General features: G+C 45.0%; 1 protein-coding gene across 1 annotated transcript in view; it reads left to right on the top strand.

Moving 5' to 3' along the window:
• The window catches only part of TNRC6B (trinucleotide repeat containing adaptor 6B), a 512,528-nt gene that overhangs the window by 193,978 nt on the left and 295,602 nt on the right, over positions 1-22,948 (top strand). Inside the window, 1 exon segment of the mRNA XM_040359579.1 lies at positions 19,615-22,014. Within this exon segment, the coding sequence (XP_040215513.1) occupies positions 19,615-22,014 (2,400 nt within the window).

Genomic DNA, 22,948 nt, shown 5'->3' with positions numbered 1-22,948 from the left:
GGACCGGGTCATTACTTGGCGGGAATTGGGGGACTTTTTTTTAATTCGGGGACACTCACTCCACGTGGTGACGGGCGGCTGGGAATGCCGTCACCGGGGGGCGGGAAAGGAAGCGTGGCCAGCTCCAATGGCTTCTTCGGCTGAATCAGCGGGGGGGCGGGAAAGGAGGCGTGGCTAACACCCACGGGTTTCTTCGGCTGCACCAGCGGGGGGCGGGAAAGAGGTGCGGCTAACACCTGCAATTCTTTCGGCTGCAAATTCAGACTTCAAATTCAGATTTCTAGCGATCCGCCCGGGGGCCGGATTAAAAGGTCCGCCGGGCCGTATACGGCCCGCGGGCCGTAGTTTGCCCACCTCTGTGATATAGGGTAATGCACGTTCTTTTTTAGATATAACATGCTCTGTGTGTGTGTTTTCACATCTTTCTGAGAAGAACTTTTGTATATGAACACTTGGTACACATTTATGTTTGATGGATTGTCATTTATAGGTGTTATTTACAGGGGTTAATAATTGTAACCGTTGCACAGGATTAAGTGGATGTAGGTCAACTACCAGGGTAGCGCAATTCATATACTATATTAATTCCATTTTGGGCGAGTCACTATAGAGTGACTGGCACATCTTTTTGATTGCAGCAAACCAACTAATATTGAACAATTTTGTTTTTCCATTTGCGCCAGCAACACCCGACCCAAATAATATAACTTTGATTACAAATAAAACAAAATAGAAATATGGGACTTTGAATGAAGCACACGGCTATGAGGTGATGAAAAAAATGTATACATAATATCGGTCCAGATTCACAAAGCACTTACGCAGACGTATAACAAGATAAGTGCAAATGTGCGCCGTCATATCTGTGCTCCAGAGCCACAAATAGTTATGTGCCTAAAACCAGGCTACACCCCGCCGACGTAGCTTGCTTATGCCGGTGTAGGGTGGGCGCACATTTAGGCTGGGTGCATGGTGCCGCTCCCATTGATTAGCCATTCAAACATGCAAATGAGGGAAATGCGGCGATTCACGAATCTGCGTGCGCCCGACGCAGGCTACGAAACGTCCGCGTAAGTTGTACGTCCGGCGTAAAGTTATTCCTCATAAAGGAGGTGCAACCCAACAGCAGACATGCAAAGGTCTGCACCAGGGAACACAAGCCGGCGTATTTTACGTTGGACGTGTGTCTGGCTGAGCGTAGGTTACGTTCACGCCGTACGCAGTGATCCGGCATAGTTTAGGCAGTTGTTCCGACGCGTTTGTGAGCAGGCGCAGGGGGATGCGTCCACGGCGCATGTGCAGTTCGTGATACGTATCTGTCTGGCGCTCGGCCCATCATTTACATGAGGTCACGCCTCATTTGCATGGGTCACGCCCGCTTCCACCTACGGCGGTGTACGCCTTCGCATTCCACGCCATGCTGGCACAGCGTTGGGAGCACTGGCTTGCTGAATTCAATGCTTGCCTCTCTGCGCTACGCCGGCGTGACATACGGCGTTTGTGCTATGGCGGCGTAATGTGCGCCCACACTCTCTAAATTTGGGCCATCATGTTTATTGGTACATATACATTATCTGAGTCATAATAAAATACAGTGAATAAATAGTATTGCTCATTAGTAACACACAGTACATGTATAATACATACATGTTGCTGGCACCACTGTGCTGTGGTGTAAGTAATGTAAAAGAATACATTGATGGATCATGAGTGTAAAAGCAAGTAATTGATACAATTTAGTAATGGTGTAGCATCTAAAAGGGCTCTATGCATTTTGTGGGTTCTTTCTACTCATCAGGAGCCGATGCTGGGTACATATACAGTACTTGTATCTGCAATAAAGAGCATGTGCTTTAGGTTCCATATGGGTTCTGAGACCCGAAGACATGATGGGGCATTTATCTCCAGGAGCTATGGCAGTGGCACAAAAGCTACAGAGGCAATGGGGAATGGACTACCATGGGAGTGGGATCCCCATTAAAAATCAAAAGTGATGCGTTGTGTGTCTCAAAGGACACTTTGTGGAGAGCAATAAAATATATGTAAATGGTGCATGTCTAATGATATTGTGAGAACTGAAGCCCAAAGCGAAAGCATAGTGTCGGTAAGCATGAACCAAGGTAGGAAATCAAAATGGATAATAGCATAATAAATGAAAACACATAGCGCTAACCATTGGAGTTTGTGTTAGGAAAAAAGCATAGAGAAAAAACAGTGAAATAAAATGGCCAGAATAAACAATGTAGCCAAGTGATACCTGAATCATAGGTGAGGGAGCATGATCCAAACAGGTGTATTGTATAACAAGCAGATCAAGAAACAGAGGAAGCAAGTGCTCAAATTTAAAATTATATTCATTGTAAGGTCAAGCTTCTAAACCACTCCCTAACGCGTACTTAGCAAGGGGGGGGCGTTGGGGCCTGAGCGTCAATATTCACTCGGCGCCAATGAACTCACCTTCCGATGTAGGACGCAGATGACGAAAAATGCGCAGGTCCACCAGAGTTCGCCTGTACAAGGATAAAATGGAGGGTGAGGAAGGCTCCAGGTGGGCATCGTAGCTCCCAGAAATGTATGGAAACCCCAATGTCTGCAGCACTCACTTCCTCTGTTTTTTGCTCTGCTTGTTCTACAGCACACCTGTTTGGATCATGCTCTCTCACCTAGGATTCAGGTATCGCTTGGTTAGATTTGTTTTATTCTGGCTGTGTTTCACTTGTTTTTCTCTGTTTTTTGTAAATATTTTCTTCTATCTTTTCATGTGACAACACTGAAGAAATGACACTTTGCTACTATTATTAATATTAGGGTTGTCCCGATACCACTTTAAGACCGAGTATGAGTATTGATACCTTTCCTCAAGTACTCGCCAATACCGATTATCGATACCTATTTTTTTTTTTTTTTTTTCAATTTACATTTTTTTTTTACTTTAACTTTTTTTGATGGGGAAGGGGGTTATTGTTTAGGGTGGAGAGGTGGGGAGGGGTGTTATTGTTTAGGGTGGAGAGGGGGGAGGGGTGTTATTGTTTAGGGTGGAGAGGAGGGTTGTTATTGTTTAGGGTGGAGAGGTGGGAAAGGGTGTTTATTGTTTAGGGTGGGGAGGGGTGGTGTTTTAGGGTGGGGAGGGGTGTTATTATTTAGGGTGGAGAGGTGGGAAAGGGTGTTTATTGTTTAGGGTGAGGAGTTGTGGTGTTTTAGGGTGGGGAGGGGTGTTATTGTTTAGGGTGTGGATATAGTTATTGTTTAGGGTGGAGAAGTGGGTTCTTGTTTAGGATGGAGAGCTGTGTTATTAGGGTGGAGGGACAAAGTTCTGCAGCAGTAAAGCATGGCTCAGTGTAGGACACATTACTCACCAGGCAGGCAGATCTGTCACCCTGCAGCCGCCTGCAGAGGAGCCCGAGGAGGAGAAGCATATCGCCAGAGGACACAAAAGCAGGGCCGGCGCGAGAGGGGGCGGAGCTGACAGACGAAAGCCGAACCTGAAGGTATCGGTTTCAGGTATCGGCTCATTTGCACGAGAATCGATACTCGTGCAAATGCTTAGTATCGGTACCGATACCAGTGTAGGTGGTGGCAAAATAGGTTGTATGCCGACCACACAGCCATTTTTCCTGTGCTTATTAGCACACACTTCATCTTAATATAATAATCCATCCTAAGTTAAAACTCACTCGCCTTCCATTCGATTCCCATTCATTCAATAATCAAACGTCACCATCCTGTAAGTTCTCAGCTCAGCATCCCAGCAATCACTGCCCTGCCAATGCCCTCACAGGGTCCTTTTATTAGAAATCCTCCCAGGAAGTCATGTCACAGCATGTGACGTCCTCCATAGGAAGTGAGCTCACAGGGTGTGAACTCCACCCAGCAGATGACCATATAAGGATTTCCCTTCCAACAGGGTTATTTAAATGCATACAATACATGAATACAATAACGATACGATATGATACAATAATGATGCAATAACCAATGAACACAGTTCCTGATGAGGGGAGCTTATCTGCAGGTGTATGCTCACGTCACAACATCAATGTTGATCAGGCACCGAGAGATGACAAGAGCACACATTCGCTAAACCGTCAATGCGTTTGCAGAGCGGACACATCCCCACAGGCTGCATCACACAGGGGCGCTTTCGCTGGCCGACATCCCCCACTCCACAAACACCCTTTTCCAAATCAGGAAGTTTATCTCAACCAGTCTCAGACTGCCCCAGTCAGATCTTTAGAGCGGGTTGCGGAAGTACTAACACTGGGTGACACTTTGACAATACATATTAAATACATCTTCATAAAATTTCCACAACAAACCCTAATTATTATTATTATACACGATTTATATAGCGCCAACAGTTTTACACAGTGCTTTACAATGTATAGGGGGGACAACACAATTACAGGAGGGCCCTGCTCGTAGATCTTACATTCTAAAGGGAGGGTGGTGGTACAAAAGGTAATGGCTGCAGAGAATTTGATGGGGAAGGCTCAGGGATAGTTGTTAGGTGCGCGTGAGATAGGCTTCCCTGAATAAATTATTATTCAGGGATCTCCTAAAGGTGGACAGGGTAGGGGCTGATCAGACATACTGGGGCAGGCAGTTCCAGCGGTTTGGAGAGGCTCTAGAGAAGTCCTGAAAGCGGAGGTTCACCCTAAAAATCATCTATATACCATTAGATCCAGCATACTGCTGACATCTACAGTATGCTGGTATTTATTTATTTTTTTCGCTGTACTTACCGTCTTTTAGTTCTTTTCATCCGGCTCCCAGTTCTCACTCCCGCGGGGAGTAGGCGTTCCTATGAAGAGGGGTAGATGATTGACGTGTGGGTAAGGTACGTCACGCGTTCCGAAAATAGACGAACTAGGACTCGGTGCTATACGGCGCCTGCCGTGTAGAGCTGACTGCGCAGGCGCCGTATAATGCCGAGGCCCAGATCGTCTATTTTCGGAAAACGTGACGCGCCTTACCCGCACCTTATCTACGCATCTTAATAGGAACGCTTACTCCCCGGGGCAGTGAGAACCCGGAAGCCGAGTGAAAAGAACTATAAGAAGGTATGTAGCACGGAAAAAAAAAAAAGTACCAGCATACTGTAGATGTCGGCAGTATGCTGGATGTAACGGTATATAATTGTTTTAGGGTGAACCTCCGCTTGAAGGCAAGCATTGGAAGAGGTAAACAAGGGAGCTAGAGAGCAGGAGGTCCTGGGAGGAGCCAATATGGGCAATATCTGCAGATGAGGTTGGTAATGTAGATGGGGGCGATGTTGTGAATGGCCTTGTATGTTATGGTTAGCAATGCTACAATGTAAAGTAGTGAGTGTACAGCTTGTATAACAGTGGTGTACATTTGCTGTCCCCTCAAAATAACTCGACACAGCCATTAATGTCTAAACTGCTGGCAACAAAAGTGAGTACACCCCTAAGTGAAAATGTCCATATTGGGCCCAATCAGACAAAAAGTCTGAAAAAGTAGATGCTCAAACAGGAGTGTTGTGTGCAAGAGGCCTAAACATGCTATATATCAATTTTTTTTTTCATCACCTCATAGCTGTTGCTTAATTCAAAATCCCAAATTTCTCTTTTATTTTATCTGTATCAGGGGTAGAGGCATATGACTCTACCTAGTTACTGCCTCATTCAAAGTCCCACCTACCCCCACTTGTTAACTTACATAATCTTCAGCTCTACTCAAATTAGTCAAGGCAAAAATAAATACACCCCACAACAAAAACTACTCCATCTAGTATTTTGTATGACCTCCATGATTTGTAAGGACAGCACCAAGTCTTCTAGCCAGGGAATAAACATGTTGGTGGCATATTGCAACATCTAACTTTTTCCATTCTTCAAGAACGACCTCTTGAATGCTGGATGGAGAGTGATGCTCAACTTGTCTCTTCAGAATTCCCTATAGGGTTTGGTTTGGGTTCAGATCAGGAGACATACTTGGCCACTGAATCTTCTTCAGAAATGCAACAACACGTTATTTTCCTGACGAGATTCCTGACCGTGTGTACAGGGCTTTAGACCATGAGAGACAACATTCTCTGGTTTGAACAATAATTTAACGGTTTGGCCTGAATGATAAGCGTCATGTCTGCAGGACACCAGGCACTGCTCATCACCTGGCCAATACCATCCATACAGTGAAGCATGGTGATGGCAGCATCATGCTGTGGGGATGTTTTTCAGCGGCAGGGACTAGGAGACTAGTCTGGATCGGGTATGATGAATGCAGCAATGTACAGGGACATCCTTGATGAAAACCTGCTCCAGAGCACTCTGGACCTCAGACTGAGGTGAAGGTTCATCTTCCAACAGGACAATGACCCTAAGCACACAGCCAAAATAACAAAGCAGTGTCTACTGGACAACTCTCTGAATGTCCTTCAGTGGCCCAGTCAGAACCTCGACTTGAGCCTGATTGAACATCTCTGGAGAGATCTAAAAAAAGGCTGTGCACCGATGCTTCCCATCCAATTTGATGGAGCTTGAGAGGTCCTGCAAAGAAGAATGGGAGAAACTTCCCAAAAATAGGTGTGCCAAGCTTGCAGCATCATGCTCAAAAAGACTTGAGGCTGTAATTGGTGCCAAAGGGGCTTCAACAAAGTATTGAGCTAAGGCTGTGAATGCTTATGTACATGTGATTTTTTTTTTCTTTTTTTTTTTAAAAATTGCAAAGATTTCAAACAAACTTCTTTCACGTTGTCATTATGAGGTATTGTTTGTAGAATTTGGAGGAACTTAATGAATTTAATCCAATTATAAATAAGGCTGTAACATAAAATGTGGAAAAGGTGAAGCGCTGTGAATACTTTCAGGATGCACTGTGTATTATATATAATATGTATGTATATGTATGTGTGTGTGTGTGTGTGTGTGTGTGTGTATATACAGTACAGACCAAAAGTTTGGACACACCTTCTCATTCAAAGAGTTTTCTTTATTTTCATGACTATGAAAATTGTAGATTCACACTGAAGGCATCAAAACTATGAATTAACACATGTGGAATTATACATAACAAAATAGTGTGAAACAACTGAAAATATATTTCATATTCTAGGTTCTTCAAAGTAGCCACCTTTTGTAGCAGACACATCTCTAGAACTGTTAAGAGGAGACTGTGTGAATCAGGCCTTCATGGTAGAATATCTGCTAGGAAACCACTGCTAAAGAAAGGCAACAAGCAGAAGAGACTTGTTTGGGCTAAAGAACACAAGGAATGGACATTAGACCAGTGGAGATCTGTGCTTTGGTCTGATGAGTCCAAACTTAAGATCTTTGGTTCCAACCCCCATGTCTTTGTGCGATGCAGAAAAGGTGAACGGATGGACTCTACATGCCTGGTTCCCACCGTGAAGCATGGAGGAGGAGGTGTGATGGTGTGGGGGTGCTTTGCTGGTGACACAGTTGGGGATTTATTCAAAATTGAAGACATACTGAACCAGCATGGCTACCACAGCATCTTGCAGCGGCATGCTATTCCATCGGGTTTGCGTTTAGTTGGACCATCATTTATTTTTCAACAGGACAATGACCCCAAACACACCTCCAGGCTGTGTAAGGGCTATTTGACCAAGAAGGAGAGCGATGGGGTGCTGCGCCAGGTGACTACCTCTTGAGAATGCCAAGAGTGTGCAAAGCAGTAATCAAAGCAAAAGGTGGCTACTTTGAAGAACCTAGAATATGAAATATATTTTCAGTTGTTTCACACTTTTTTGTTATGTATAATTCCACATGTGTTAATTCATAGTTTTGATGCCTTCAGTGTGAATCTATAATTTTCATAGTCATGAAAATAATCTCTTTGAATGAGAAGGTGTGTCCAAACTTTTGGTCTGTACTGTGCGCGTGTGTGTGTGTGTGTGTGTGTATGTGTATATATATATATATAATATGTATACGTACGTACGTGTGTGTGTGTGTATATATACATTTTGGCTTGATATACAAGAGATGTCTTGATATAAGAGTAGCGTCATGTCACAACTGAGTATAAAAAGGAGAGGAGACTCAAAGTGTAGCAATATGGTTAAATTTAATGAAGGTACAACATTTAGCAACTTATTGCTACACTTAGAGGTGCCTCTCTCATTTCTCTTTTATACCCTGTAAAAAAATGCTTTGATATACAAGTGCTTTGGATTACAAGCATGTTTCTGGAACGAAGTATGCTCACACACCAGGGTTTTACTGTGTGTGTGTGTGTGTGTGTGTGTGTATATATATTTATAGATATATAGATATATAAAAATAGACACACACACATATATATATATACACTTTTTTTGTATTAACTTTTATTGCTATCCCAACTGGAAGCGACAACATCCTAGTCGATTCTGGTTCCCGGGGTCAGAAAGAGGGGGGGGGGGAACAACGTCCGTTCTTCTCTCTCTGTTCTGTGCAGCCACCAACGCCGGTTAGAGCACTCAGCAATTGGATGAGAGAGGCGGTGGTGGGAGTGGGCCACCGTCCGCAGAAGTGATTGAGTGGCTGGTTATCCATTTGAATTACTTCTGCAATAAAGCCAATCCCCAGCTGCATATTTTAATACTGGGATGATGCCTACAGTTGAATCTAGCAAAAACCAAAGCCCTGCCCATAAACATACCTTCTCTAACTTTCTCAGGTTTGCAGTCCTTTCACTTACACTGAAACACGGATATATGCCTCCAATTCCCCAACTTTACAGTGTTGGTTACTGTGCTCTTATCTGGGAAATCATTCATGTTGAGATGGAAACCTCTTCAGCTTGCTTGGATGGGTAGAATTACATTTGTTAAAATGTCCCTTCTTCCTAAACTACTCCATTTCTATGAAACCTTACCAATCGGAGTCCCCTTTGCTGACAACAAGCATTTTTGGACTTTTCGCAAGGTAATGGTAGACATAGGGTTTCTAGAACGGTATTATTGACCAGCATTTTTCTTCCTTCAAACACGACAAGTCGAGTGAATGCAGAAGAGCTACATTTTGGTCTCATCTGTCCACAACACTTTCTCTCAATCCTTCTCTGAATAATGAGAGTCCTGGATCTCCTGATCGCTGTGGTAACTTCTGATTGGCTACCACAGCGATCAGTCACTGTAAAGCCCGCCCCCGTGTTTTTTTTATTTCTGTGAATGGAGAAGAATACAATGTATCTTTCTCGTTCCTTGCAGGAAAAAAAAAGTGTTTGTAAAAAATTGTTTAAATAAATGAGAAATTAAAGCAAAATACCTAGATTAAGGTTTGATCTTGGTCAGTGACAGGGTTAGTTTTTGGGTCAAGTAAGGGACAGTATATTTTGGACAAGATTATTATATATTTTTTTTTAAATTGGTGTTGGTGTGTTTTAGGCATGGCAAACAAAAAAAGTAAAATGCGCTCTATTGCTTCTGGGCTGCACTACACGTACAAACAAATAACTTAAACATATGTGGTATCGTTGCTATGGTTAGGAGCAGGAGAATTTATTTTCGGTTGTCCTTTGGTGGTAAGTTATGGTAGTAACAAAAAATATGCATTTTTATTTTTATTTTTTACCATTTTGGGCCAGTTTTTTTCTTTTGATAATAAAAAATCAGGAGATATCCATAACTATTTACTACTAAATGAAAGCTCAATTTGTCCTGAAAAAAAAGGTATTGTCCCCCTGTGTGTACAAAGTTGTTGTGGTGATATGTACGGGTTTACTAACACATATCAAAATTGCAAAATTGAGGTAAGGCATTTAGATTTGTTTTAGGCTGGGTTCACATATGTGTGGCTGCAGTACCCAGCATTTGCTCCAGTGTGTCCCTGTTCACCAGTTCCAGTGCGATTCAGGGCCGATTTCTTGTCTGAATTTGTACCTGAACCAGACACAAAGACGCATAGGACCCTTTTTGAGATGCAGTCCACAGCCGTCCTGGACTTTTCCCCACATCCAGTTCGCACATATGTGAATCTGTCCTTGCCCTTATGTGTAAAGGGGTTAATCTAATATTGCCCTCTACTTGGTGATGCAACAAGTCTTTAGGAACATTATTCCATATTTATTGTAAATGCCCTAAAATACATATTTTTTCCGAATCAGCCGGTACTCTCTTGGAATCCTTGTTTTGGCTCTTTAATTCCTTTGGATCCAGTTCATTATTTTTTAAGACTTCCCATGCTGAACACGGCTAAATCGGCTGTCAAACTGATCAACCATATTCTTGCTACAGACGGCCATTTATAAGCATTAAAATAGAAATTGCGTTACAGGCATTCCCTGAGTTACGAACATCCGAGTTGCGAATTACTCCTACTTACGCACTGCCGGCAGCTTGTGCCCCACGCTTGTCCTGAAAAACGCAAAGTAGCCATCTTGCAGAACGGGACATATCCCACACTGCAGTTCTAAATGTACTGCACGCCCCACATACCAGGACTGCATGCCCAGAAGTGCCCGAAACGCATTGCACAGCCAGAAGCGCCTGGCTGGAGTTGCACTTAAAAAAGGTGCTGTTCCGTGTAGTGAACAAATTCGACTTGAGAACAAACTTACAGTCCCTTGCTTGTTCGTAACTCAGGGACTGCCTTCTCAACTTGATCTTTACATACATTTTCATATGGTCCACAATATGGAATATTGGACAGCTTGAATCCACAGCACTATCTCTAAATGTAATAAACTTTTTGTGCCCCTGGCATATTCTAGAGTCTGTTTTCCCTTCGTATTTTGTCCACTTGACGGTGTGGGGGATTGTCTTATGAGGTGGGTCATACCACTACTTTCCTCCTCCTCTCTCCCTTTCTTCCTCCTCCCTCCCCTTTACTCCCTCCTCATCCTTTTTGTTTTTTGCTAAACAAAAAAAACGAACATTTTGAGAAAAAAAGTTTTTCTTTTGTTATAAAATTTTGCAATAAGTATGTTTTCTCCTTCACTGATGAGGCTGCACTGATGAGGCGGAACTAATATGCAGCACCGATAGGCCAAATTAATGGGCACTGATAGGCCGCACTGATGGGCACTGCTGAAAGGCCGCACTGATGGGCACTGCTGATAGGCCGCACAGGTTGGTATCCCTGGTGGGTTTTAATAGGCATTCTTGATGGGTCCGCACTGATAATCAATGCGCAGACCCCCAGTCAGGAGAGACACTGATTCGCTATTTTCTACTCGCACCGTATCAGCTTGAATAGAGGAAGCCAATGAATGGCACTTCCTGGTTATGATGTGACCCAGCTGATCACATGGTAAAGAGCCTATTTCATAGGATCTTTACCAGGATTGGAGATGCGGTGTGTCAGAGCAACACACCGCACTCCCAATCGATGCGTGCCCTCGCACCTTATCTTGCTGGACATCATGATACCCAGCCACCCTGTGGCTGTCATTTTGCATACGGTGGGTAGGAAGTGGTTAAATTATGCAAATGGCATACAAAAACAAGGTGACCATAGACATCCACAGTTTGTTGCGTATCAATGCACCTGTTGTAACACGTGTCTCAAATTACGATAAGGGTGCACAAAGAGTGCAACAATGAAGTACCGTGCAACATGGGCGGCAATGGTAACCAGGGATCAACAGTGTCATAGGTAGAAATTGTGGTTAAAGGTCAGCCAAATAAGAAAAGGTGGGGTGGCCATATTGGTCAAAATAGTAATTGGTAGGATGACAACCAGTGGCGGCTGGTGAAGTTTTTGGATGGGGGGGCGCAAGACTCCACCCCTCCACATTGGTCCATCCCACTTCTAATAAGCCACACCCCTTATAGAATCCACCCACTCCGTCCCCTGTATTCCACTTGCTTCCACTCATAGTGTCAGGAGTATACAGCTCAGCATCACAGGACAGAGTATATAGCCCCAGCATCACAAATCATGGTATATAGCGCAGCCTTACAGATCGGCGCAAACAAACTAAAAAATTACACTGTTAGTAATGAAGGACTCTAAATAGGCAGGAGATTACCAGAGACTGCGGACATACTGCATTAGATTACCAGAGACTGCGGACATACTGCATTAGATTACCAGAGACTGCGGACATACTGCAGGAGATTACCAGAGACTGCGGACATACTGCAGGAGATTACCAGAGACTGCGACATACTGCAGGAGATGACCAGAGACTGCGACATACTGCATTAGATTACCAGAAACTGCGGACATACTGCAGGAGATTACCAGAGACTGCGGACATACTGCAGGAGATTACCAGAGACTGGGGACATACTGCAGGAGATTACCAGAGACTGCGACATACTGCATTAGATTACCAGAAACTGCAGACATACTGTAGGAGATTACCAGGGACTGTGGATATACTGCACAAGATTACCAGAGACTGCGGACATACTGCACAAGATTACCAGAGACTGCGGACATACTGCACAAGATTACCAGAGACTGCGGACATACTGCACAAGATTACCAGAGACTGCGGACATACTGCACAAGATTACCAGATACTGCGGACATACTGCACAAGATTACCAGATACTGCGGACATACTGCACAAGATTACCAGATACTGCGGACATACTGCACAAGATTACCAGAGACTGCGGATATACTGCACAAGATTACCAGAGACTGCGGATATACTGCACAAGATTACCAGATACTGCGGAGATAATGCACAAGATTACCAGAGACTGCGGACATACTGCACTAGATTACCAGAGACTGCGGACATACTGCACTAGATTACCAGAGACTGCGGACATACTGCACTAGATTACCAGAGACTGCGGACATACTGCACTAGATTACCAGAGACTGCGGACATACTGCACTAGATTACCAGAGACTGCGGACATACTGCATTAGATTACCAGAGACTGTAGACATACTGCATTAGAGAACCCATAATTCTGTGAATTGTGGCCCTAATGAAAGACTGTGTGTAGGGGGTGAAGGTTGGTATTTTTGCAGAAATGTACATGTAAAATAAATTTTGTAAATAAGTGGGCATGGGGGGGGGACTGAAGGCTGCTATTTTGGCAGAAATGTAAATAAAATCCGGTAAATAAGCGTGGGGGGTGGGTGGAGATGGCCGCTATTTTGGCAGAAATGTACATTTAAAATAAGACATTTAGTTAATAAGGGGGGGGGGTAGGTGGGGGAGGGGGTGACAGACGCTATTTCGGCGGCACATTAGAATAATGAGCAGAGGGGAATGTACATGTTACATGTACATGCTCCTCTGCTCATTAATCGTATGTGCTGCCGAAATAGCATCCGTCACCTACCAGCCCCCCCCCTTATTAACTAAATGTCTTTTACAGTAAGACAGTCGGGGGGGGGGGGGTGACGGATGCTATTTCGGCAGCACATACGATTAATGAGCAGAGAAGCATGTACATGTAACATGTACATTCCCCTCTGCTGCTTCTCCTCCTCCTCGTTATTGCCTGTTTGTTTTTCAGTACATTCCTCTCTGCTCCTCTGCTCACTAATCCTATGTGATGCCGAAATAGCGTCCGTCACCCCCCCCCCCCGCTTATTAACTAAATGTATTTTACTGTAAAAGACATTTAGTTAATAAGCGGGGGGGGGGGGGGTGAGGGGGGTGACGGACGCTATTTCGGCATCACATAGGATTAGTGAGCAGAGAGGAATGTACTGAAAGACAAACGGGCAATAACGAGGACGGGGGGGGGGGGCCCCAGGGGGATCGTGGCACTGGCAGCTACTTTTTCGGGACTCAGTAATGTAATTAGTCCCGAGGGGGGAGTAAAGATAAGAGGTGGAGGGGGATGCTGCTGCATACCTTAATGTCCCTGGAGTCGGGACCTCTCATGCGCTGAGCTGCAGAGTGTGCCGACGTCACTTCCTGTACCTCGAGTGACGTCGGACTTGGATCAAGCGCGCGTGCACCCGCTCGGCCATAATAATAAAGTCCATCGCGCCGGAAATTGTGGCGCGATGGAGAACGCCACAAAGGCATTTTTTGCCTTCCAATGTAGCGCCTCGCCTGCAATCTTGTGATTGCACAGACGTGGCGCTACCGCACTTTACTGTGGCCGGCGCCGGGCACAGTGCACATAAGGACCATATTTTTTTCCGTTTTTTTCTTAAAGGGACATGTTAAAAAAAAAAAATGTTTTTTTTTCTTTTTTTTTTTTATTTATAATTTTTTTTCTTTTACTGACTGGGGGAGGGGGGCGGCGCCCAGGCGCCCTCTATGGATGGGCCGCCACTGATGACAACACAATGAAAGGTCTCACCCTAAGGTCCACGACTCGGACCACCGGGTGCTAGAGACCACCAAAATATCAGTTAGAAATTTTCTTTAACAGATAAAGGATGCCCATTGTGTAGTGAGGTGAGGGGCGCTATATCAAAATAGTGGATGCGTGTCACAATGTGCGTTTGAGTAGTACACAGTGTAACTGTGTGCCCAAATCTATGAGAAAAACCAAACAGATTATAGTCTAAACTCTATAAGTACAATAGTGCCAAATGCTGTGGAAAAAAAATAAAAAAAATAAAAATAAAAAAATTAAAAGAATGTCCAGCAAATAAATAGTTAAGTGCAAAATGGATCCAGTGTTGTATCAAGTCCAGGTGCAAAATGCAAATAATCCAATCCCAAATCGCAGGGAAAAGTGCAAATGCTAAAGTGCTTGTGAATCTTCAAAATAGCCAAAGTGCGAGAAAGAAGTGATCCGCCTTCACCTATAGGTCACCAGAATAATAATGGATGGCTCCTTACCACACGGTGTTGACCAGATTACTTAAAATATGGTCGATCAGGCTTGTTTTAAACGAGGATCAGCAGGGTCTCATTGGGTTCCAATGTCAGCGATTGCAGCAAATGGTGTACCAAGAAAGGAGAAGAGATACCACCATAGTGTAAAACCATTTAATATACAAAAGTTAAAATTACAATGCCAAATGGCCTCTTACTGTTGCTGGTGCCCGTTCCCGGCACTGAGGCTGTAGGTGGTGGGGATAGTAAGACAAGATAAGAGATGGCCGCGTCCTGGTCCACTAGCGTGCGTTCCACCGCTAGTTGTCCATCAACCAGTGAGACCAGAAGTGCGTGGCTATGCGTGTGCGCTCGGATACCGCCTCGACGTCACGTTTCAGTTAAACCGTCTTCAGGAAGCGTTTGGTTTTTCACATAGATTTGGGCACACAGTTACACTGTGTACTACTCAAACGCACATTGTGACACGCATCCACTATTTTGATATAGCGCCCCTCACCTCACTACACAATATATGCAAGTCAGTCACCTGATTTTATTTGGGAGCAGCTTCACTCAGTTAGTCACTTGATTTATCAAGTATATAATTTAGTGTAATTCATTTGGCGCGAGATTTCTTTTTCCTGTAAAGGATGCCCATTGGCTAAAAAATTCTAAATAGATAAAAGAAAACAAGCAACTAAGTAATTCCCCAAAAAAGGGGGGAAACAAAAGGTTAGACGCATTCCTTTGAATGTTAAAGCAGCAACATTGCGCTAATTGGCATGTACCACTAAGCAAATGATGATTAAAGCAATAACCGTCATGAATAAACAGGTGACTGCTCTAAGGCTTGGTTAATAACTTAAATGAAGAGTCTGCTAATGCCACTCGAGGCTTGATGGGACAAGGTCTGACTCGGTAGTATAGTCCCGCCAGGCCGCCCAAATATTACAGAAATGCTCCTACGTATCAAATCCTCTGCTCCATAATTTAATTTACTTTCCCGATCCATTTCTTACACCTAGGGTCCTGTGCCCGCTTCCAATGTATTGATGTTAGTAATTGTAAAGTCCCATTTTTTTATTCCTATAAAAATAACCAACATGTTATACTTGCCTGCTCTGTTGCAGTGGATTTTCACAGAGAAGCCCGGATACTCCTCTTATCGGGTCCCTTTTCTGTGCTCCTTGCCCCTTCTTACCGTTCAGTGGCCTCACAGCAAGCAGCTTGCTATGGGGGCAACCGAGCCGAGTCGCAGCTCCCTGTGTCTATTCAGACACAGAGCCACGACCCAGCCCCACACCTTCTCTCTCCCCTGATTTGCTAGCTGACTTTGACAGCAGCAGGAGCCAATAGCGCATCCAATCAGGAAGGAGGATCTTGGATGGCTAAAACTTGTGGATATCGCTGGACAGAGGGGGACCTCAGGTAAGTGTTAGGGGGGCTGCTACACGCAGAAGGATTTTTATCTTTAATGCCTTTTCAACCCCTTTAAGCGCTTGACTGCTGTGCTGCAAAGCAGAGAGTTTATAATGACTAAGCTGTAGCAGTAGGTACATGGAGGAGAAAGTGAAATGGAGACAAAGGGATATTCAAGTCCAAATGTTTCCCAATCTGGGCTTTAACGCCTGTCTTGAAAGCTTGAATCGTGGGGCACTCCCACTATATGTGAGGGGTAGACACGCCTAAACAGGAGGAACACAACACCATCATGTCAACACTTTATAATTATTTTCTTGGTCTTGGAATCTATAGAGCTAGAGTGGGTCAAGTGATGTAGATGGGTTTGTTGGTCCTCAGAGAATGCAAGCCCTAAATCGCACATTTTCTTTTTAAAAAGTAATGAACGAAAGTTACAAAAAAGTTCTTCAGCTGTTCAAGATACTGGGGTGCTCCTTTAACAAAAAAAGGGGGGTGGTGGTTCTTATAGGTGCCAGCATATTATATTTCCTTTGTGTGTTTTGAATGGACACTAAGCTTAAAGTGTTACTAAACCTAGTAATATGAAAATAGTTCATCCGCCGATGATCTGGATGATCTGTATACCATGGTCCCATGTTAAACTATAGAGTTTCTCAAGTGCTGAGAGTTCAGGATGGAGATTTCCTCTGCATCCAGTATACACACCCACATGTTTGATGTCAATATCATGTGACCTGGCTATCTCTGAGAACAAGTAACTGTTCTCTCCAGCATAAAAGACACAACTAAGCATGTGTGCAGGTCGGCTACTCTGCCTGTGTTAGCTGGCCTTGCCCGGATAGATAGTACAGGAGGGGGAGGATATATGCATACAAGATAAAACAGCCTTTTTACACAATGCAGAGGATTACCTAAGTTCCACAGTGAGTATAACAAGCAAGCTATGCTGCATATACAGACTGATTTTACTGTTGTGGGTTTAGTAACACTAACTGTTGGAGTTGTGAGAGTCACCAACAGTATGTTGGTTCTATGTTCTCTACCAACAAGTTTAAGTAATTAAGGTTGACAGTCTCATTGCTGAATTGCACCTTTTGTTCTGATTTGTGTAGACTTATTAGGAGATTGCTGTCCAATCCATTAGCCATATGACGGCTGGGGTGTTTGATGGAGCTACAATTCCTGGTGGGGTTAATCTGATCACCGGAGAACCAATAAGTCAGTGTTTCTCAACCTCTTTTTCCATCAAGGCACCCTTTTAAAACATGGACAGTCTCAGGGCACCCCATTCTAAAATGTAAACAACTATTCTCATAGCTTTACACAAAATGCAGCAACATCCACACGTAGGACACCCAATGTTAGAGGTGATTTATTCTTCCACAGCAAATAAGTTTTTGCACACTGGTGCTGACTAGTACCATGTTTCCCCCGAAAATAAGCCCGGGTCTTGTATTAATTTGGGCAACCTAAAACACACTAGGGCTTACTTTCGGGGGATGTCTTTTTTTTTTTTTTTTTACGGTATGTACAATAATCTTAAAGTGGTTGTAACCCTAAAAAAAAAAAATCCTTTTCCTTTAAAGCATAATGGATTGCATTGTGCTTCTGCTGTGTCATTTATACACCCCCTTCTCCCCCCTCCCTGTCAGGTCAGGACCTAAAAAGCATCTTAAAATCCATCCTTATAGAATTATGCATCCTTATAGAATTATGTGCCCATGTGGGGTGCAGTGTGTCTCCCTTTGTGATTGTTTTGTGGGCAATACCTTTCTTGCAGCTGACCTGGCAGTCGCATGGTCTCCTTGGGCTCTTCTCTGCTCCAGGATCCCCGCTGGCGTCGGCCCGCTCTGTGCACTGGAAGGGAGGGCCGCAGGCGTCGGATGGGAGGAGGGGGGAGCCGGTGTCCCGCTGGCATCTGTGCGCTGAGGAGAGAGGGGCTGCGGGCATCGGGCAGGAGGAGACCGGAGGGGGGAGCTGCTGTCTCACTGGCATTGGCCCGCTCCATGCACTGGGGAGGGGGGGCCTCGGGCGTGAGGAGATTGGAGCCAGTGTCCCGCTGGCATCTGTCCGCTCCGTGTGCTAGGGAGGAGAGCGGAGGGGGGTAGCTGCTGTCTCACTGGCGTTTGCCCGCTCCGTGCACTGGGGAGGGGGGGTGGACGTCAGCCAGGAGGAGAGAAGACCTCCTGCAATCATTTTGCAAGGTGGATTAAAACATTTTTAAACAAATTTTACTAGGGCTTATTTTCGGGGTAGGGCTTATATTGCAGCCCTCCCCGAGAACCATGCTAGGTCTTATTATCGGGGTAGGTCTTATTTTCGGGGAAACGCGGTATTCCAATGTTTCTTTTCTCCCTCAATTTCTCTCCATGAGTCAGCTAATGTCAACCCAGTGTTGAGGGAGCGTGGTAAAGGGGGGTCAAACAAGGATGCTGTGGAGACAAGACATCCTTCTTTAAAGCGGAGGTTCACACTAAAACAATTATATACCATTACATCCAGCATACTTCCGACATGTACCGTATGCTGGTATTTTTTTTTCCCGCTGTACACACCGTCTTATAGTTCTTTTTCACCCAGCTTCAGGGTTCTCACTACCGCCGGGAGTAGGCGTTCCTATGAAGAGGCGTAGATGATTGACGTGCGGATAAGGCACGTCACGCGTTCCAAAAATAGCCGAACTGGGACTCGGCTCCATACGGCACCTCCGCAGTCAGGTCTACACGGCTCCTAGTCTGTGCGCAGGCGCTGTATAGAGCCGAGTCCCAGTTAGAATATTTTCGTAATGCGCCTTATCCGCAAGTAAATCATCTACGCCTCTTCATAGGAACACCTATTCCTTGCGTGAGTGAGAAACCCGGAAGCCGGGTGAAAAAGAGCTATAAGAGGTATGTGCAGCGAAAAAAAAAAAAAAATACCAGCATACTGTACATGTCGGAAGTATGCTGGATTTAATAGTATATAGATGTTTTTTAGGGTGAACCTCCACTTTAATAACTGATGATGTTGATGTTTTGTTAGGATGCCAGTGTCTAGAAGGTTGTAATGGTCCACAATGAAAACATGTGGCTTTGTGTAACTAAAAGGCAGGCTTGAGCGACCTGCTGGCTTGTATACAATTTTTGATACATTTTTAGGCATTTTGCCAAGGCACCCCTGAAAAAAACTCAAGGCACCCCAGGGTACCTGTCCACCCTGGTTCGAAAAAGGCTGCCATAAGCTAACAAGATAGAAAAAAATTAAATATCGTTCAGCTTGCCAGCAACTGTATAGCAATAAATTAATGGCTTTGGCTTTTCCATTAATTTTAATAGCAGTTCACATTCAAAACGGGTATTTGTTCTGTTTTAATGTGTGTGATGAATTCTAATTTCATTGTTCCATCAATTTACTTGTGCGTGCTTGGTTTGATTACTTTTGCAGTGGGCATATGCTAAGAGATACTTTTTATGAAAGATTTTAGTTTATTAAAGCCATCCATTATACATTTCACCGGCCTAAGATATATTTTTTTCTTTGACATTTCAGATACATCGTCGGGGGCAGCTGCTACTTCAAGTTATGCAAATTCCACTTGGGGTTCAGGAGCCCACCCCAGCAGTGGCCCTACCACAAACCCTCCCCACGCCTGGGACAAAGTGATTGTAGACGGGTCGGACATGGAAGAATGGCCGTGCATAGCCAGCGTGGACACAGAGCCCCCTTCTGACAACGCCACAGACAACAGTGCCTCGAACCAAGCCTCGGAGAAGGGATCCCTACAAGGAAGCGCCACTAACCACAAAGGAAGGGGGGGCCAGAGCCAACATCAGCAGCCTGGCAATGAATGTATCCAGGGGGTATGGAAAGCTGACCCCAAGGCTAAGCCCGTCCCGTCTTCCAACCCTGCTACAGAGGGAGTTAATAGACTGGGAAACTGGAGGAGCATGGGTGGTTCTGAGAGAACAGGACCTGCCTCTGGTTTCAATAACTTTAACCCAAATACAAATCCAGCTGCCTGGCCGGCCCTGGTTCAGGAGGGCAGCAGGAAAGGAAACCAAGAGTCAGAAGGCGGCTTTTCCAGTGCACAGCTTGGCTCTACAGGTCTAACTTCTAGGGAGCAGCAGTCAAAGATGGAAAATACGGGTGCTGGTTTTTCAGCCTCGGGCAGGGAGCCGGCCACAACCCACCACACTGATGGACCAAAAAACGGAAACACTAACTCTACAAACTCAAATACTTTAAACCCCCTTGAGAACAAGGGAACAGCCTTTGGGGTAGGGTCAGGGGATGCTTGCCGGGGTTCAGATCCCTCTGCTCAAAGCACTGGAGATAGAAAAATTGGAGCGATGGCTTCTTGGGGGTCAAATAGGGGGCAGCCTGTCCCAGGAGATGCCAACTGTGGGCTCAGCAATTCTGGAAATAATGGACGAGAGAGGGAGGACGCAAGGAAACTGTCTTCATCTCATAGGCCCAATGGGTCCAGGGGAGAATCTTGGGACTGTAAAAGTAGTGGAAATGGTTCTTGGGGATATGGCCCACAAACTGATCCCAGCGAGTTGAAATGGGGTGAAGGAAACAAATTGATGGCTGGAGGGGTGTCTCAGGGAGAATGGAAGCAGCCGTCTGGGCATGAGGACTTAAAAGTTGGAGAATGGGGTGGGCCGAGCCAAGGAAATTCTAGCACTGGAGCATGGGACAATCAGAAGGGCCATTCACTATCGGAAAACCAGGGCAGCGCATCATCAGCGTCCTGCTGGGGCCGGGCCCCCAGCTCTGCAGGAAGTGAGGCAGGGGGACAAAGCACTGGAAGCAATCCTAAGGCTGGGGGCAGTGGAGACAGTCTAAACTCTGGCAGTCGACGTTCACATAGGTCTACTCTCCCAGACAGCCAAGCTGTTTTACAGTCCTTGCTTAATCGGACAGACTTAGATCCCCGAGTACTCTCCAACTCGGGCTGGGGGCAAACCCAGATAAAGCAGGATGCATCATGGGAGACTGAAGAAGCGAAAACTCGACCTGAAGGCAAAGCAGACCGTGGGACTGAAGGATGGGAAAACACATCACAAGCAAAGAGCTCAGGGGGCTGGAGTGATACCCCCAGCCAAAGCAATCAAAACAAGTCTGGTTGGGGAGAATCTGCCCCTGTTCCATCTGGTCAAGAATGGAAGGACACTAAAGCAACTGGCTGGAATGACTATAAAAATAGCGCAACTAGTTGGGGAGGGAGTGGAGGTAATGGGGGTGGGGTTGGTGGACGACCAGATGAAAAGGCAGGTCCTGGCTGGAACAATGATAATGGTGCATGTTCTGAGCAAGGATGGGGTTCTCGGCAGCCTGCGCCTGGAAGTGGATGGTCTGCTGGAAAAAATGGATGGGGGGGGAGCAACAGTGAGGACATAGAGCCTTCCAAAGGCCCTGGGGGCTGGGATGGCTCAGGAAACAAAGCTTCCACTGGCTGGGGGGATGTAGGACAGAATGATGTTGGCTCTTGGAGTAATGGGGCTAACTCAAACTCGGCAACTCGAACTAGTTGGGAAGAGAATAAAAGGTCCCAAGGTGGAGGTAGTTGGGGGGACACAGCCAGGGCTCCAGTTTCTTGGAATAAGCAGCAGGAAGCTACACAGGCTGCTCCATCTTCTGGCTCCTGGGGTTCACAAGCTCCTCCACCTCCTGGAAATGGTAGGCAGCCACCCACCCCTGGTTGGAAGGGTGGCCCTACACCAACAGTGTCCAAGGATGAAGAACCAAGTGGCTGGGAGGAATCATCAACATCATCTATTGGTCGTAAAATAGACATTGACGATGGTACTGCAGCTTGGGGGGATCCTAATAGTTACAATTACAAGAATGTTAGCTTGTGGGACAAAAATGCCCAAGGAACCCCTTCACAGATGCCACGGGAGCAAGGAATGCCTGGATCTATAGCCAGCAAAGGAGCACCTTCAGGTATGGCAGTTTAATTTTGATAGTTAGTTATATGTTTTGAGATAAATCTATTCTCTAAATCTGAAATTCAGAAAATTATCTGTATTGCATATTTCATACCTAATGAGCTACTAGAAAGGTGAAAATCACTGTAGTAGTCAGAACTACTATAGTGATAACAAATGTGATAAAAAGAATCCGCACTTGGGACACCACTATATGTGTAGCTGCCATCACTAAATCCTGATATATTGTAGATGTCTATGTTACTAAATATCGACGTGACCTGTATGTGCATACATTGAATGTGCCTATAAATGTAAAAAATGAAGATTGTGCATTTAAAATCCATGCAAAGCAAAAGTAATGTCCTCAAAACCCGATCTTCTATGTGCTTCTTTAGTATACTTGGTGGCGAAACTCCTGATGACGTCCCTTCTGATGAAACCAGTTCGGCTGAGTATAATGGAACATCCGACACTCCGCTTGAGTGCTTTCGTCATATACCGCTTCCTCCCGGTCTGAATATAGTTATCAGTTGGTCCAACCGCTGAGAACCACAAGACCATACTTGTTTGGTTTCTCACTATGAACTGTTTATTAGACCAAAAATATAGTCTTGTATACAGTTGAAGAGGACCCCCCCCCCTCTCCTGCTCATATTACAATACACTTGTAACCAGAAACATAAATTAACATGCGCTAATTAACTTATCCCTTAAAGCAGCTGATGTGACTCCTTACCTACCTGGGCATTGTTGTGATTAATCAGGATTTCACCATAGGTTAGACTTGTTGTTAACGAGCTTCACACAGTAGATTATACATTATCATAAGTATATACACAGGACACCTTCACACAATAGCAGGGGCCCCAGTAGGAGTCGGCCTGTCTCCCACATTGTACAGAGGCCAATGTGATCAGCTCTCTCAACTAAAATGTTGAGTTCAGAAT

Source organism: Rana temporaria, chromosome 7, assembly GCF_905171775.1.
Source record: "Rana temporaria chromosome 7, aRanTem1.1, whole genome shotgun sequence".
Taxonomy (NCBI): Eukaryota; Metazoa; Chordata; class Amphibia; order Anura; family Ranidae; genus Rana; species Rana temporaria.
This window is presented reverse-complemented; position numbering and strand designations above follow the sequence as displayed.